General features: G+C 43.3%; 1 protein-coding gene and 2 long non-coding RNA genes across 3 annotated transcripts; 2 read left to right on the top strand and 1 right to left on the bottom strand.

Annotated features, from left to right (window-relative positions):
• The first annotated feature begins 4,935 nt into the window (after positions 1 to 4,935).
• LOC117730805 (tripartite motif-containing protein 16-like) lies at positions 4,936 to 7,236 on the top strand. Its single transcript, XM_034532798.1, has one exon. The coding sequence runs from the start codon at positions 4,985 to 4,987 to the stop codon at positions 6,731 to 6,733; it is 1,749 nt and encodes a 582-aa protein (XP_034388689.1). The 5' UTR covers positions 4,936 to 4,984; the 3' UTR covers positions 6,734 to 7,236.
• A 3,196-nt stretch (positions 7,237 to 10,432) lies between these two features.
• Positions 10,433 to 13,021, bottom strand: LOC117730931. The gene is made up of 3 exons (XR_004609502.1): positions 12,703 to 13,021; positions 10,961 to 11,311; positions 10,433 to 10,779 (listed from the first exon to the last, which is right to left on the bottom strand). It is a non-coding gene; the product is annotated as an uncharacterized LOC117730931 (long non-coding RNA).
• LOC117730932 lies at positions 12,609 to 14,825 on the top strand. The gene is made up of 3 exons (XR_004609503.1): positions 12,609 to 12,663; positions 13,678 to 13,740; positions 14,716 to 14,825. It is a non-coding gene; the product is annotated as an uncharacterized LOC117730932 (long non-coding RNA).
• The last annotated feature ends 3,117 nt before the right edge of the window (positions 14,826 to 17,942 follow it).

The following is a 17,942-nucleotide window of genomic DNA, read 5'->3' as shown; positions in this document are numbered from 1 at the left end:
TAAAGCTAAAGGAAATCTTAATCATGGTTCCTCCTCCATTTCCTTAAAGGTATGAAATGCTTGTCATTTTAATTTTATATCCCCCCCCCCCCCCCCCCCTCCCAGGACGCCTGAACACAGTGGGGAGAGCAGAGGAGGAGACGTCAACACGTGGAAACAGACTGCGCCGGATGAAGGCCGCCTCTGAGGGACAAGGAGGTCACAAGACTCGGCGGCCAATGGGACGGCGTTGTCGTGCGGTGACACGCCTCCCCCCCCCCAGGAGGACCGCATCCTTAAAACCCCAGTATGAATTTAAAATGACCGTGTGAAAGATTATATTCATACTGGCCGATGCAAAAATGGTGATTATCCACCTTGAACAGTGACACGAAACACAGACATGTTTATCCATCTGTTGGGAGTCAGACCGGGGTCAAACTACAGTCATGTGACTTTGGAGGACTCTGGACTCGACTCGGCCCATGATGCACCTGGGTCCTCTTGGATCTAAACATGGTGAAACGTGCAGCATTGCTTCGCCTGGTGACTCTCTCGGTATCTGACCCACATTGACACAGAGGGTGGCGCCTCCATGACCCCGTTCACCCGTCGTCTGGTAATAACTCGTTATGCAGACGAGCAGAACTCATTTAAATACCATGCTGGTCTCAGATCTGTGATGCCACGTCCACCAGTGTCTCGCCGTCGGACTGATTTTGAGACGGAGTAAATTCTGGGCGTCGGCCGGGTTGAAATTAAAAATTGTCAAATTAAAAGTACACAAAAAATCCAGAACAATAATCAATGTATTATTATTTTTTTTCATTTAATTTAAAATGGTGGACTTTTACACCATTTTCTTTGCAGGTTATTATTAAATAATGTCAAAAATATTCCGTATCTATTTGCAATAACAAATAATAATGATCCGTCTCAGTCACATAAAATGAAAAAGAAGAAGAAAGCCTTTATGTGGACGGACGTGGTATAAAGATTAATGAAAAACAACCATATCAAGAAGTCTATCAACGACACCAAGAACCACAATGCCTCTGGGTCCATACACAATATTTATTCTATCCTATTTTTTTAATTTCACCTTGTTTTTAATCAGAGATTATGATTTATTGGTGCTGCAATTATTTTTGTAAACTATACTGTACGTGGACATGATTATTATTTTTACATTTTAGAGTAGAGACAACTGGGTGACCCTGTTTGACAGTCTACTGCTTCACTGGCGTTTACTTTTAGAAAGGGCATAATAAAAAAAAGAAATAACTTTATTTGTCAGATAAACAAAATGAAAGCAAAAAGATAAATAGTGACATTTTGCAGCTATTTTTTAAATTTATTTAGTGGATCAGTCGTGAACAGACAGTGTGTAACTGTACACTGTTCTTGCAGTACTCAGAGGAGCAGGCTGTGTATAAAGTACATTAAAGCTCCCACAGAGATACTGACGGGGTACAGGAGAAATCAATCCATAAGGTGTATTATTAACCTGCACCACAGAAACCAGTGTTGAATCCCAGTCTCCTCTCAAACAAAACACATAAATAAAGTGGGTGAATAACAGTAGAAAGAGTGGACTGTAAACTGAGTGCCCTCCACACCCAGTGCTGTACAGACTGTAGATAACATGACGTCTGACTTTAAATAAAGACATGTTTTAGAATCAACGAGCCACCGGCCGTCTGCGTCTCAACATTATTGTCCGGCTTTTATTTCATAATCGGATGACAGATTAACGGCGCAGCTTCTACCAAATCTCTGAAGCTCTTCTCCTACTCGTCAAACCGCATTCAAGACACGTCTTCACCGCTGAGCAATTACCTCTAATCTCAAACTTGGCGCTTTTTGGCGAATTTCACCAAAAAGCGACAAGTTTGCATATATGTGGAAAGATTCCACATCAGGTCTCTGTCACATATATATATATATATATATATATATATATATATATATATATATATATATATATATGTATATATATGTATATATGATATACCCCCCTGTGAGAATGTGGCTTGGCGGTTGAGCCATAGAGGGAGAACTATCCTGGTCGAGGTCACGTGAGGTCATGACTCACCTGATATACGGCTCAGGTGTGTCTGCAGTGTTGTACATGTATGGCACAGTGCGACCTCTGGCTTCCATGCTCCTTGTCACGTAGGATTGTCAGTTATATAAGAGACGATTTAAAACATGTTAAAAAAAATAATCAAAAGGTTTTTTTTTTTTCTTCCTTTATATACAGTTAGATTTATATACACTTATCTTAACATATATATATATATATTGTATTAACAATATATATTAACAGCATTTCTATATATTCTTTCCGAAACACCTCCCATCTCTTGTCTCGGTATGTTTGACTAAAGCTAAAGCTGTCTGTATGTGACACCTGTTGAGCTTCGACTTGGTAACGGGCTCTCTTCAAAAGGTCACCTGTTGTAAACTCACTATGTAAAGGCAATAATTTACAGACGAGATCACGTGTGCACGTCTTCATCTCGTGTGCACGCTGCACTCGTCACTCTTCACTGCCACTCAGACCCACTGAGCTGTACTGCACACCGAACACACGTGCAGAGAAACAGTGTTTCCCATGTGTGGAATGGATCTGTAGTTTATAGGCATCACACAGATGTCACAATACATTTACTAACATATGCCTTATCGTTCATATCAGTGGTGATGGTGGCTCACTGCACAGAAGAGCATCAGAGAAAACTAACTGACAATGACGCCATCTGGTGGCGGCAGTGCAGATACCCTTTTTACATTTGGACCTTCACATGAACTTTTCATCTCATAATTTCATTTTGATATCTGCAATGACCCTCAAATGTTTCACTGATTATTGAGGCCAACAGTTTGTACCTGACAATAAATACTCGTTGAGCTTCTGTTTGTTGCAAAGTAACAATACAAATGTACCTTGTAGTTATTTTCTATGTATTTCTTTATTTTGCCCCTCAAGTGTTGGTAAATTCTATATGATCATTTTTAAATAAGCTATACAAATTATAATAATGATATTAATTTCATTACGTTCCCACATTGTTTCCCACTTATATATTAACGTCACATGTTGTTCCCTTGCACCTACATCTATGTATCGTGACCTTACCAGGATCCTCCACCAGACGTTCCCAGTTCACCTTCACTACACGTTTGGGCTTGCCAGGTCTTTCTAGCCGGCCCCCCCCCCCATCTGATCCAACTCCCCACCAGGTGGTGATCAGTTGACAGCTCTTCACCCAGGAGAACCACGGAGTCCGAGGCGGCGCCCTTTCCAGGACCCCTCCCACCGACTCCAAGAAGGCCGGAGACTCTGAACTGCTGTTTGGTGCATCAGCACCAACAGCAGTCAGAGCCCGACTCCCCGTAGGCGCAGGGAGGCCGACCTCTCGTCTCCTCTGGCCGAGATCTGGTTCACGTGACAGAACCTGCCACCAAGAAAATAAAATGTGTAAAATCAACCAGTTTAATTAAGACGTTAGATTTGTTCAGCTTGTGGCCTATTTATATATTCAAGGAGATAAGTCACAACCCAGCACTGTATGGATCTGTTATTGTTTCTGTTATGATCTCGTCAACGCTCTGCATCAGCCTTTCCACTTGAGGGGGACGTGAGGCCTTGTTCTCAAAGAAGACACAATGTGGACACACTTTGCAATGATGTCCTTGAGATGAGGTGTGGAGGAGCGCATGAAGTCAGCCGGGCTCATTTGTTGCTGCTTCAGGTCCCCTCGAGTAAACAGGATGATTGTTGGTTCATGCACTCTTTGGCCAAAAGCTTCCTCCAGCTTCCTCAGTACGCCTCTCTCCCCGTCTGGAAGCCATCAGCAGTAAGTACACAGTCGGCCCGCCCTGACACAGCGCTCTGCACCTGCTCACGTGCCCTGCTTTGATTGACAGGTCAATGTCATCATCAAAGATGTCTGGGGAATCAATAACACAAACAGGTCTACCACCTCTCTCCGTTTCCTGTGCGTGGCACTCTGTGGTGATCAGAACTGAACTGGGTCTGGACCTGAAGATCTGCTGCCATATATATATATATATATATATATATATATATATATATATATATATGTGTGTGTGTGTGTGTGTGACCCGGTGATATACCACACACCACCAGAAAATATATATTTTATTGAAGTAAATTATACATTTAATACATAAATCAAAAGAAGTGCTCAAACAAGAGAGTAAACCATGTGGGGCTAAACTGTCAGTGTAGAGTTCAATAAAAACATAAAGTATAAAGTCACAACGTGTGTAGGTCATTTAGGAGAACTCTTCAACCAAATCAAAGTTACCGGTTCACAGCAACAATAAAAGGCCCATGAAAGATGGCTGCTCTATGACTGTGTGCTCTCTCAGGTGTGTCTGACTACAGGAAGAAAGGCCCAGGTGAGCTTCCCACCCCTTTTTAGAAGCTCCGCCCCTTGGCCTGGGTCCTAATCACAGGCTGCCCGTTGCCTGCCTTACCACATATATGTAATTTCTCCATTTGACAGAAACATGTATTAATGTTTATCAACCAGTTAATTACAGAAGCAGCTCGTCGGGTTCTTCAGGAGCTTCTGGAGTCAGAGCTGCAACGAATAACTGATTTAAGAATTAGAGAAACAGAACTTGAGGAAGAGTTGTAGAGAAATATGGATCGATCATCAACGCCTGAGGAGCCAAGACATATGTTGAAGTTGAGAAACTGAAATGATTTCAAACATGCAGCAGGTTTCAACAGAGTCTCTGTCTGTAAATGAGGGAACAAAGTTCACTTTCACAGCGCCGCTCCTCTTCCTGGAATGAAGATCAGCTTGATAAGCCCCTCCCTCTTCCTCCTGCTGTCAATCACAGACAGCTGCACTGTGTCCACATCCTTCCTGGCCCCTCCCCTTCAGATCTACAGCTCTAAAGATTGGTGTAACCAACATGGAGGCGGAGCAGTAGAGCTGACACGCCCCGTTCACTGAACCGTCACATGTTGTTCAGACCTGAAGTCAGAGTCTCTTCTGAGGAAGTGAAACTCAGACACTCGTTGTTACCGAGAGGTGAAATGGAGCCCAAAGGAGATCAGCTGGACCGGGAGACCTTCTCTTGTTCCATCTGTCTGGATCTCCTGAAGGATCCGGTGACTATTCCCTGTGGACACAGCTACTGCATGAACTGTATTAAAGACCACTGGGATGAAGAGGACGGGAAGAAGCTCCTCAGCTGCCCTCTGTGTAGGCAGACCTTCACACCGAGGCCTGCCCTGCTGAAGAACACCATGTTGGCAGTTGTAGTGGAGCAGCTGAAGAAGACTGGACTCCAAGCTGCTCCTGCTGATCACTGCTATGCTGGACCTGAAGATGTGGCCTGTGATGTCTGCACTGGGAGGAGACTGAAGGCCTTCAAGTCCTGTCTGGTGTGTCTGGCTTCTTACTGTGAGAAACACCTCCAGCCTCATTATGATGCACCTCCATTAAAGAAACACCAGCTGGTGGACCCCTCCAACCAGCTCCAGGAGAACATCTGCTCTCGTCACAATGAGGTGATGAAGATCTTCTGCCGTACTGATCAGCAGTGTATCTGCTACCTCTGCTCTCTGGATGAACATAAAGGCCACGACACCGTCTCAGCTGCAGCAGAAAGGACCGAGAGGCAGAGAGAGCTGGAGGGGAGTCGACTAAACATCCAGCAGAGAATCCAGGACAGAGAGAAAGACCTGAAGCTGCTCCATCAGGAGGTGGAGGCCATCAACCTCTCTGCTGATAAAACAGTGGAGGACAGTGAGAAGATCTTCACTAAGCTGATCCGTCTCATGAAGAAAAGAAGCTCTGATGTGAAGCAGCAGGTCAGATCCCAGCAGAGAACTGAAGTGAGTCGAGTCAAAGAGCTTCAGGAGAAGCTGGAGCAGGAGATCACTGAGCTGAAGAGGAACGACGCTGAGCTGAAGCTGCTCTCACACACAGAGGATCTCAACCAGCTTCTCCACCACTACCCCTCACTGTCACCACTCAGTGGGTCTACAGACTCATCCAGCATCAACATCCGTCCTCTGAGGTACTTTGAGGACGTGACGGCGGCTGTTTCAGGACTCAGAGATGAACTACAGGACGTCCTGAGAGACAAGTGGACAAACGTCTCACTGACGGGGACTGAAGTGGATGTTTTACTGTCTGCACCAGAGCCCACGACCAGAGATGGATTCTTAAGATGTTCATGTGAACTCACTCTGGATCCAAACACAGCAGACACACGGCTGTTATTATCTGATGGGAACAGAAAAGGAACTGTTATGAATGAACATCAGTCTTATTCTAGTCACCCAGACAGGTTCAGTGGATGGTGTCTTCAGGTCCTGAGTAGAGAGAGTCTGACTGGACGTTGTTACTGGGAGGTGGAGTGGAGAGGAGGAGGAGTTGTTAGAGTAGCAGTTTCATACAAGAACATCATGAGAACAGGGAATGAATGTAGGTTTGGATCCAATAACAAATCTTGGGCTTTATGTTGTTCCAATAACAGTTATGACTTTAGGTACAACGAAGTCCAAACCCCCGTCTCTGGTCCTCGGTCCTCCAGACTAGGAGTGTACCTGGATCACAGAGCAGGTATTCTGTCCTTCTACAGCGTCTCTGGAACCATGACTCTCCTCCACAGAGTCCAGACCACATTCACTCAGCCTCTCTATGCTGGACTTGGGTTTTATTTTTCTGGAGACACTGCTGAGTTCTGTAAACTCAAATAGACAGAAATGATTTAAGGGACAGCCGGTTAAAGTCTGGGTTTTAATTCTTAAACTTATTTTGTTTACTTCATTGTCGCTGAGAGCAGACTTTTCTCCACCTGTCAATCAAACCTTGTGGGCGGTGCTTGTCCATCTCGTTGCTGTGTAAATGAGTTCCTGTAGGTGGCGCTCCTTCCTCTGTGTGTTTATGGAGGCTCTCACTGCTCATGATGATCTTTGTTTACCTGAACTCATATTCATCTGCAGGAACATGTCAAATGCTGTGAGCTCTAAATGTTTGATGAATGTTGTTATCGATGTATTTGTTAATGTCTCTTCCTCTGCATGGGTCTTAAAGAGAAAGAAGAGATTCTTTATTCTAGATATTTAGTTCTTACAACTTTCTGCAAAGTGTTCTTGTGTTCATTAGATTGAGAGACTAAATGTTGTTGTTGTTGTTGTCTGAATCAACATACACATGATGCACTATGTTGTGTTATAAAATAAAGTATCATAATCAATAAGCACATCTTTCATTATTCTTTTACATAAGTGAGATTATGGTCCAACACATTGAACAGGTTTACATGATGAATAAAGTGTTTATTGACTCAAGAATGAACAAAGTACTTTCTTCTTGTCGTATTTTCAGGGTTTCATACGAAGCTAATGTATAAAATATGAAACTAATATGAGAGAATAACTGAGGCAGTTTTCCTCCTGAAACACCACAAAGTCCAGAGTTCATGTTGAGAGCAGAAGAACATGTTTTAAAGTCCAAAGTCCATCATCTGAAGACAGCGTCCAGTGTCCTGGTGGTCGAGTCATTCACAAATAGCACTAAACACTGGTCTTGTTTGGTTACTTGGGGGTCGAGGAAAAAAAGAGCTAAAATGCTAAAAAGCTAGAATTGCAGCGCTGTGTGACAATTCTCTGTATCTCCACATGATCTCTTTCACATTACACATCGTCAATATAATGAACATTGAATAGTGCAGCTATGAGATATGTGCTAGCAGCTACAACTAAGATTGAAAGGACAAGGTGCTAAGGGGCGGACATACCTCAGATGGTTCTAGTCTGTTCTGGTCCATGATGGTGAAGGCCTGAGGTCACGCAGGAGAACACAGACCACGTGAATGAGTCTTGAAGAGAGAGACTTGCAAACAGATTCAATTAGATTCTCCTTCTTCCCTTCAATGTGTTGTGTGCCGTCTTCATAGCTGAGCACTGCTAAGCATTTACAAGTTGAGCAGCTTTCACCTCTTCACACTCCTGGATCTGAGCCTGCTCAGACATGGAGAACCCTTTGGAGTCGCTCCCTCTGCTGAGAGGTCGACCGTGGTGTGTGGAATTCGTCTAGTACTACGTACTACTAAAGTACTACTAAAGTACTACTAAAGTACTACGTTCACAGTGGGAGACGAGAGTACTACTAAAGTACTACGTTCACAGTGGGAGACGTGAGTACTACTAAAGTACTACGTTCACAGTAAGAGACGAGAATACTACTAAAGTACTACGTTCACAGTGGGAGACGAGAGTACTACTAAAGTACTACTAAAGTACTACTAAAGTACTACGTTCACAGTGGGAGACGTGAGTACTACTAAAGTACTACGTTCACACTGGGAGACGTGAGTACTACTAAAGTACTACGTTCACAGTGGGAGACGTGAGTACTACTAAAGTACTACGTTCACAGTGGGAGATGAGAGTACTACTAAAGTACTACGTTCACAGTGGGAGACGTGAGTACTACTAAAGTACTACGTTCACAGTGGGAGACGTGAGTACTACTAAAGTACTACACTAAAGTACTACTAAAGTACTACACTAAAGTACTACTAAAGTACTACGTTCACAGTGGGAGACGTGAGTACTACTAAAGTACTACGTTCACAGTAGGAGACGTGAGTACTACTAAAGTACTACGTTCACAGTGGGAGACGTGAGTACTCCTAAAGTACTACGTTCACAGTGGGAGATGAGAGTACTACTAAAGTACTACGTTCACAGTGGGGGACGTGAGTACTACTAAAGTACTACTAAAGTACTATGTTCACAGTGGGAGACGAGAGTAGTACTCAAGTGGGGGTACATGTACTTTTTAGTGTACTACATCTAAGAGGTACATGTTGTACTTTTTAGTGTACTACATCTAAGAGGTACATGTTGTACTTTTTACTACATTAGTCTGACGGCTTTAGTCTCTTTTGAAGCAGTAATATTAAACCAGAAACATCAGATAAAATAGAACAACATAGTACAACAACTTTACGATAAGTACACAACATTCTTTTCCTTCAGTAAGACTTTTACTGTTTCTTTTTCACAGTGTAGTATTTTGTTCCAACAGCACAGATGAACTGGTTCTCTGGACTTCTTGTCAAACACTTTAAACACATACCTGTTCTCTGCAAACTGCACCCTACAAAGTGACCTCACCCTCTCTGTTATCACGGCTAGTGTCACCTGAAATGAACCCAGCACGTTGCGCAGCCTCCGCAGCGACCGGCAGGGGGCGACAGCGGACTGTCTGAGCGCTCCACAACCGCAGCGTGTTGTGAACATTATAACAATGATATTAATTAATGAAGTTCCCCCAAATAATATATATTAACAAAACTCAAATGCATTCTCAATGACGTTATTTTCTCCCTGTTTATGTTTCTATTACAAATAGGTTTTCTAATCAACGTATTGTTGCCATTTGTTCACAAAACGCACCGTACAGACATCAGTTAAATGAATATATGATCATTTCTTATCTTCAGGGTTGTGTGTGTGTAACTGTCACAACCCGGCTCTGAGGCTCTGTCAAATATGGGAAAGGACACAGTGGATGATGGCAAATTAAAAAGGTTATTTATTATAAGCAGGTAAAGAAAAGACATATTGTGACAATTGTGCCAGTCAGTGACATCAGTATCATGTGAATGTGAATGCGTGAGCATGCTGAAGTGTGGGGCGCTGTCAGCGAAAACAAAGAAAGACCTGACCAAGACAGAAGAAGGATCTTTATACCAGGAAACAACTCCGTTACATCGATCGCGTCTCTCCAGCTGTTAAAACCGACTGACAGCTGATCAGCTGATCCGGAGTCAGTGTGAAGCAGACACGTCCTTCACGCGACGCTTGGGAGGAAAGGACGTCTCATTCCTCTCCATAGTATTCTCTCCTCGCCTGGTAGAAGAGACGCGTGCATGGCTATCTGCTAAGCTAAAGAACGAGAGCTAGCGTTGGTTAGCAACAAGCTAAGCTATCGACACAGAGGTGACTCACGTGACTCACGTCGGCTGCTTGGGGGCGGAGCCGGGTTTCGAACCTCTGACCCTGCGCTCCGAATGCCACTGACCAATCCGCTGGACCACCAATGAAAACACGCTTTCCCCGCCCATATTACCCACCATGCATCAGATTGCCCTCGTCATGGTGACCGCTGTCAACAGACTAATGTCTCGGCAGAACTTTTTGAAATGATCTCTTTTCTTTCGACCCAGTTGTTTGCAACTAAATATACTTCTATAGATCTATATTTAAGAAAATTAAATTATACATATATGTATATATATATATATAAATATATATATATATATATTTATATAGCACTATTAATTAAATGTTCAACAAACATTGTAAACATGTCTTTATATTAGAACCAATGTCATAATAGTTCTGATTTAATTTAAAAAATGTACTGTATGACACTTTATATATAATAAATATTGTGTAAATTCTAATTTAATATCTTTTTGATTTCCATTTGACTCAACACATCTGGTGCACAGTGTGATGCAACTAAGAGAAACAAGCCTCCCTTTTCCCAGTTAGACGGACAGTGTCACACAGGTCAGGGCAGGTTGACTAACATTGAAACATCCACATAGAGCCAGAACGTGGTGGACCTGTGCACGTTGATCACGGAGTTCTGAACTCCCCATCTGCTCATGCACGGTCCAAATACCCGGATGTGTCTGATGTTGGTTCTTCTGATCACCGTTGTCCCTGAACAGGACATTATCACGAGGTCTGGATATCTGGGATCAAGTACAATTGGGATTGTCCTGTAACAGGATATTAATGTTATGCTGTTAGAAATGCACAATAATAGATAATATGATAATACAGCACATACATATACATATATATATATATACTGTATATATATATATATATATATATATATACATACATACATATACATGCATACGGATGTGTGGATTGCGCTGCGCAGCATCAACTCACGTAAGGCTGCGGGCCCTGACGGCATCCCGGACGTGTGCTCCAGGCCTGTGCTGGGCAGCTGACTGGGGTCCTGACTGACATCTTCAACCTGTCACTGGCCCAAGCAGCTGTGCCAACGTGCTTTAAAGCCACCTCTATCGTGCCAGTGCCCAAACACGCCACTGCAGCGAGCCTTAGCGACTTTCGCCCCGCTGCACTTACACCCATCATCATGAAGTGTATGAGAGGCTGGTCTTGGCTCATCTGAAAACCTGCTTACCACCCACACTGGACCCCCTCCAATTCACCTACCGCCAGAACAGGTGTACAGAAGACGCCATCTCCACAGCGCTTCACTCCGCCCTCTCCCACCTGGACAATAAAAACACTTGTGTGAGAATCAGCTTTATTGGCCATGTGTGTGTGCACATACATGTAATTAAATGGTTAAATGTACTCTCTCGTCGTACATACAAATATACATTTTCATTATATACAATATGGTTAAAGTCATTCATGAACCAACTTCAAGGTATGATACCACAAATACAATACTGGTATATTTATCTATAATAGTACTAAATAAAACATCTGTATGGTTCCCTTTTTCACCAGCTTGTTCCTGGACCGATTTTTGAACACTTAACAAATAGCATTAATATTAGTATTATCCTAGTTTGCATGCATGTGAAAAGATTCCACATTTGTCACATGTCTAATTCTGGAGGGAGGGGGGAAACCCCTCCTAATCTTGTCACATTTATAATGTTTATAATTGTTATAATTTTGAAAAATGCAAATTTTGGTTAAAAATTATTGCGCAATCTTGACATTGGACAAATATTGCGCAATCTTTAAATTCTAAAAGACAAAGCTCCCCACGAATCTGTATATGTTGGCTAGCGCGGTGGCGAAGCGGCTTACGCTCTCGCCTTCCACACCAGATAAGATGCGGGTTCGAAACCCGGGTGTGGCGGTGGTTCGCACAAAGCGACTCCCCGCGCTTGGTGGGTTTACTCATTTCCTCCCACTTGGATCCGCAAACGGACCACAAATTTCGGACGGTTCTCAACGATACTATGCCCCCCGAGAGAACCGTGTCGGCGTCAGTTGAGCCAAATTGGGAGAACTACCCCTGGATTGCGGTCACGGGACTTCATGACTCCCCGGTACCTCCAACAGGGACACTTGTGTGTGCAGTGTATACATTGCATAATGAGAGTGCGACCTCTGGCTTCAACTGGCGTTTGGCACGTAGGATTACCAGCGATACCAGTGCACGGTGTAACTGGCAGTTTAAAAAAGAAAATGTTCATTTATCAAAAAAAAAAAAGTTAAATTAAATTAAAAAAAAAAATATATATATATTTTTTTTAATTTAATTTAACTTTTTTTTAACTTTTAACTTTTTTTTTCTTTTCTTCTTCCTTTATTGCAATTAATACAAAATAAATATATATTCTTTCCAAAACATCTCTCATCGTGTCTGTTTTAAAAAGTGGCAGTTTAAAAAAGAAAAAGTTCATTTATCTAATAAAAAAAAAGTTAAATTAAATTTAATTTTTTTTAAATTAATTTAATATTTTTTCTTCTTCTTTTATTAATAAATTAAATTAATAAATAAAAAGTTATTTTATTTTTTATTTCTATATATTCTTTCCGAAACATGTCCCATCTCTTGCGTGTCTGTTTTCTGATCGCTTGGTTTAGCCGGAGCTGATACGGTAATTGTGTGATATTCTTTAGTACAAAGGGCTGATTACCTGCTGTACATCTTACACATTTAAACACTCGGATCTCTCCTTCTTTTAGCGACGTATCGCTACAAATCCAACAGTCTTATTTTCACGTTGTTTAGTTCCGCTAACGTTAGCCACCGTGCTAGCTTAGCGGATAGCGATAGCTTCCTTCTGGCCCCCTCCTGCTCGCTCTCTGCTCAGCGTGTCACATGTAGAGCTCTTCCTCTGCCTCCCTTCATGATAACGGTAACACGAGTAGTTCATTTGCTGTGTTGGAGGCAGTTCTCAGTGGGTTCGATGCACCATCGAAGCTCACACGTTAGCTACATCAGTTAGCCTGCCCCCCCTCTCCCCCCACGGCTCCCCTTCACAGGTTGACAAGCAGCCCGCGGGGAGCTCCCTCTGGCGGGCCGGTGGAGGGAGCCGGTCGTGGGCTCTCGGTCCCGAGTACGCCCCGGAGCCCACCGGGGACAGGTTCTGGTACCGTCTTGTCGAGCTCCTGCCGGTAGAAAGTGGGTCTCTCCTCCTGCGACCGGCCGAGAGGAGCCTTCTGGCCGCGCTGGTTAAGCTAGTTTGGATGATTTGTTATTGTATTGACATTTTAAATGAGTGTCCGGTAGTATATGACGACGTTTCTATCTAGACTTTCTGATGTCAACATTGACACATCTACACTCACACTACACATAGTACGTCAGTAGGTCATACTGCACTGTTTAATTACATGTTCCAATGTTGGCATGCACCAACATTAAGATAGTAAAACTATGTTGAGACTCTTATATAAGCTACATTTACATTGAACAACCTGTATCATTCAATGCCTTTCAAATTCATATCCATATTGGAGAACACAGTAGTGGTACCACATGTGTGAAAAAGAAACTGTACAAATGCAAAGTTGCCACTTCACTTGCAAAATATCTCACCTGTAGCCCAAGACTCTTGTTGTGTGTATATGATGATATCCTCCAATAACTTTCCTTTACATGCTCACAGGACAGAGACTCTAAGTGACTTCTGGAGACAGAGAAATGTTCCTGAGGAAACAATAGAGACCTGGTATGGAGGACAGACAATGACATAAGTATAAATAAATAAATGCATGAATAAATAAATGTATGAATAAATAAATACAGACAGCCCCAGCTCATTTGCATACAATGACACATAAGTACAGGCATAAATAAATGAAGAAATGTAGAAATAGATTTATTTAATGATGTCCTTTTTAAGGTATCAACTTATATTTATTCATTCCTGTATTTATTTATTTATACCTTTTTATTTAAGCATTTAATTATTCCTGTATTTATTTATACATTTATTTAAGCATTTAATTATTCCTGTATTTATTTATACATTTATTTAAGCATTTAATTATTCCTGTATTTATTTATACATTTATTTAAGCATTTATTTATTTATTCCTGTATTTGAGTCAATCAACTGTACTTTTCAAAGACACTTTTTACTGTTTGTAAATAATTGAACAAAAATGATTAGGTTATCTAATCAGAATTGCTCTTTTTTTAAACAATGTTTACATTGATGCCAGCACATTCAGCTGATGACAGATAGCGAATTAAAGATGTATTTTCCATCATATGGTGATCGCCTAGCAGCGTTAGGATTCTGTAATCGGAAGGAAAACAACAACAACAACAACACTCGGAAATCAGAGGTTTTTGAGCGACTGAAACAAAAATTGTATGTGACCTACCTGGTTCAAATTAACGACATGGTTTGACCGCGGATCAGCCTTTGAGAAACCGGGAGAGCCTGATGTCAATCATCTTGTTAATCTTAGCTGGCTAATAGGACATTTGATCGACTTAGTTGAGCCGCGTACGAGAAATAGGGAAAAAGGATTTGGGTTTCTTCTAATAAAATGCAGGTTTTCCATATTTAAGGCCGTAATGACCTTTTTTAAAGAATTATTTTTGTCATAGTCAGGACGCAGAGTTGGGATTAGAACCCAGGGAGCTGCTGAGAGGAATGTTTATCTTTTTAATAGGATTTTATTGTTACTTGCAGAGTCCACTGTTGGATATAAATGCTCACCTCCAGTCACCAGTCCGTCAAGCTCCTGAAGTTCGCGGATGGCACCACCCTCATTGGTCTCATCTCTGGTGGGGATGAGTCCGCCTACAGGTGGGAGACTGACCATCTGGTGACCTGGTGCAGCCAGAACAACCTGGTGCTCAACGCCCTAAAGACAGTGGAGATGGTTGTGGACTTCAGGAAGAACGCAGCCCCACCCGCCCCCCTCACCCTGTGTGACTCCCCCGTCAACTTGGTGGAGTCCTTCCGCTTCCTGGGCTCCACCATATCCCAGGACCTCAAGTGGGAGCTGAACATCAGCTCCATCACCAGAAAGGCGCAGCAGAGGATGTACCGCCTGAGGCAGCTGAAGAAATTCAACCTGCCAAAGACAATGATGGCACACTTTTACACGGCCATCATTGAGTCCATCCTCTGCTCCTCCATCACCGTCTAGTACGCTGCAGCCACTGCCAAGGACAAGGCCCGACTGCAGCGCACCATTCGCTCTGCAGAGAGGGTGATTGGCTGCAATCTGCCGTCCCTCTTGGACCCGTTCGCCTCAAGGTCCCTGAAGCGGGCAAGAAAGATTGCAGCCGACCGCTCTCACCCTGGACACGAGCTGTTTGAGTCCCTTCCATCTGGCAGGAGGCTAGTCCACCAAGTCCTAGACGCACGCCACTCAAACAGCTTCTTCCCGTCAGCAGTCAGCCTCATCAACGGAGCCCGGACCCCCCACGGACTGACTCTTCCATCCCCGGGTCTATTTACCACCCCTGGACTATTTATTTACTACCCGGGACTCTTTCATCCCTCGGACTATTTTCCACCGGTCACTCCTCTGCACATACCAGCACACTTAAATAATACACGTGTCACTTTTACTAAAACTGTAACATTACATACACTTTACAATTGCACTTTATCATACACTGTACATTTAATTCTTTGTCTCGACTGCACTTTGTTGATTGTTTATTTGTTGTTTGTTGTGTCTGACGTCCTATGTTGCACCACCCACCACGCTAAGTTCCTTGTAGGTGTAAACCTACTTGGCTAATAGAACGTTTCTGATTCTGATTCTCACGGATTTTATACAAACTATTTGCAGTTTTGCGTAATGGATCCGCTTTTGGATCCGGGCCAAATGATCCGCTTTATGAACTGAACGGATGAATGAATTGAATGGATGTAACAAGCAATACAACAGCCGCTACAACAAAGTAATTACATCTTGTGCATTTTAAATCTTACAGTCCACCACTAACTTTTGCACATAAAGAGAATGAAATGACACATCACAGTAAAACTCACACATTTGACTTTGTCTCTAACCCTTTTATATCTGTTCCAGTAACTGTCTTCTATACAACCATCACTACTAATTCAATATAAAAAGCATCCAACAGATATAATTGGTTTTGATGGCTCGGAGAAGCTTCTTAATTTTTTCTGCATGCATACACTATGTTTACAGCTTTCCCTGTCAACACAGGATCGCCTCCTCCTCTCCTCTCCTCCTCTCCTCCTCTCCTCTCTCCTCCTCTCCTCTCTCCTCCCCTCCTCCTCTCCTCCTCCCCTCCTCTCCTCTCTCCTCCCCTCCTCCTCTCTCCTCCTCTCCTCCTCCTCTCTCCTCCTCTCCTCCTCTCCTCCTCTCTCCTCCTCTCCTCTCCTCTCTCCTCCCCCCCCCCCCCCCCCCCCCTCCATGTGAACTAAAGTCCTGTTTCCGGAGGCGGTGATGGGAAACCGGGGGCACGGCTGGAGGGTTCAGATAAGACCTTCAGTCACCTGTGTGCTCCACTGCTGCCACGCCCTCTCAACTTCCCCACGCTGCTAAATGTTTAATAATGACGGGGGTGCTCATGATGGATGGGACAGAGTGGAGGTGCTCGTTGCAGTGGGGGGGGGGGGGGGGGGGTCATGTGCAGCAGCTGCATAGAACAAGGACTATGAACTGCAAGCTGCACTGAGCAACTTCACAAACAGACGGGAACGCTTTGCTTCCATATTTTTCCAAAATGTTATGGTAGCATCATAACATTGTTTAGCTGTTTATCTATGATGCTTTTTTTTACTGAAGGAACCCGAATTAAGAGAAGAGGCCAAAAGGTCGTCAGTCGGTCAGTCGGTCAGTCGGTCAGTCGGTCAGTCGGTGACCTCAATGGTGACCATCAATGTCTCGAGGTGGATAGATGAAAGGTCAGGAGGTCACCTCCTGACCTTTCATCTATCCATTGAAATGAAATGTGTTGGAGGCTTGTTCCCTTTAGGATGCTATACATGAATATTGACATTAAACTGTGCAGCTTTAAAGTGTGTGAAAGTGAATCTGGACCACGATGGTCCAGGTCTGAGTCCTGCTGGTGCCACCGTCTTGCCCCTTTCGTCTCTGCACCGGACGCCACAGTGTCAAAGCTCTGCACACGGCTCTGCAGCCTCCGACAGAGACTCATCATTTAAGTGGATCACACTCAAAGATGCTCAGGAAGGATGCAGCTGCCTCGTTGCTGCCAGCCAAATGCTTGTTGTGGTGCTGATGCTGCATGTGGCTCTAGCTCGATGTACTAATGAAGCTGCAGAGCATCATGAACCCAGCAACCTCATTCTGGTGTAAAACAATTCATTCATTTTTAGTTTTAATAATTGAAACGTTACCCAGCTTGACGCTTTAAGGAAGGGGTTCTGATGGAGGCGTACGCCTGTGAATATTTAGTTCAGCCACCTGGTTCAACATCTCAGCGCTTAGCCTCCAAAAGCATCGCGAGTCTCCATCATCAGCTTTTTAAAACTAAATGTCATCGCAGCAAAGCTTTCATTAAAGATGTAACAAATGGATACAAATAAAGACGTCTCGTGGGAAAAGCACATCAGTCTATTTATTTACGAGACGATGAAGTTTGAGCCTTAAAATAGCGAATATTGTCCTCAGGATTAGTTGTGACGACCATCAATTTCTTCCCTGATGCACATTTGCATTAACAACTTGTTTTAAATGCAGTGTATTGACATGTTATTCCTCGGGACTCTGAGGGAAGAGGCCATCTGGGCTCATTATCTGACAGATCGATGGTCTTGCTGGTGCTGATTGGTGTCTTTGACTTCATCGACACCTGGAGCAGCAGCAGACACGAGCGTCCGAGAGGGCAGAAAACAACCGGAGAGGACGTCTGACTTTTAATGAGTTCTCACTTTAGTTTGGCCTTTTTTATTAGTTTCAGAAC

Source organism: Cyclopterus lumpus, chromosome 5 (genome assembly GCF_009769545.1).
Source record: "Cyclopterus lumpus isolate fCycLum1 chromosome 5, fCycLum1.pri, whole genome shotgun sequence".
Taxonomy (NCBI): domain Eukaryota; kingdom Metazoa; phylum Chordata; class Actinopteri; order Perciformes; family Cyclopteridae; genus Cyclopterus; species Cyclopterus lumpus.
Note: the sequence above shows the minus strand (reverse complement) of the source record. Positions and strands in the feature narration are given on the sequence as shown.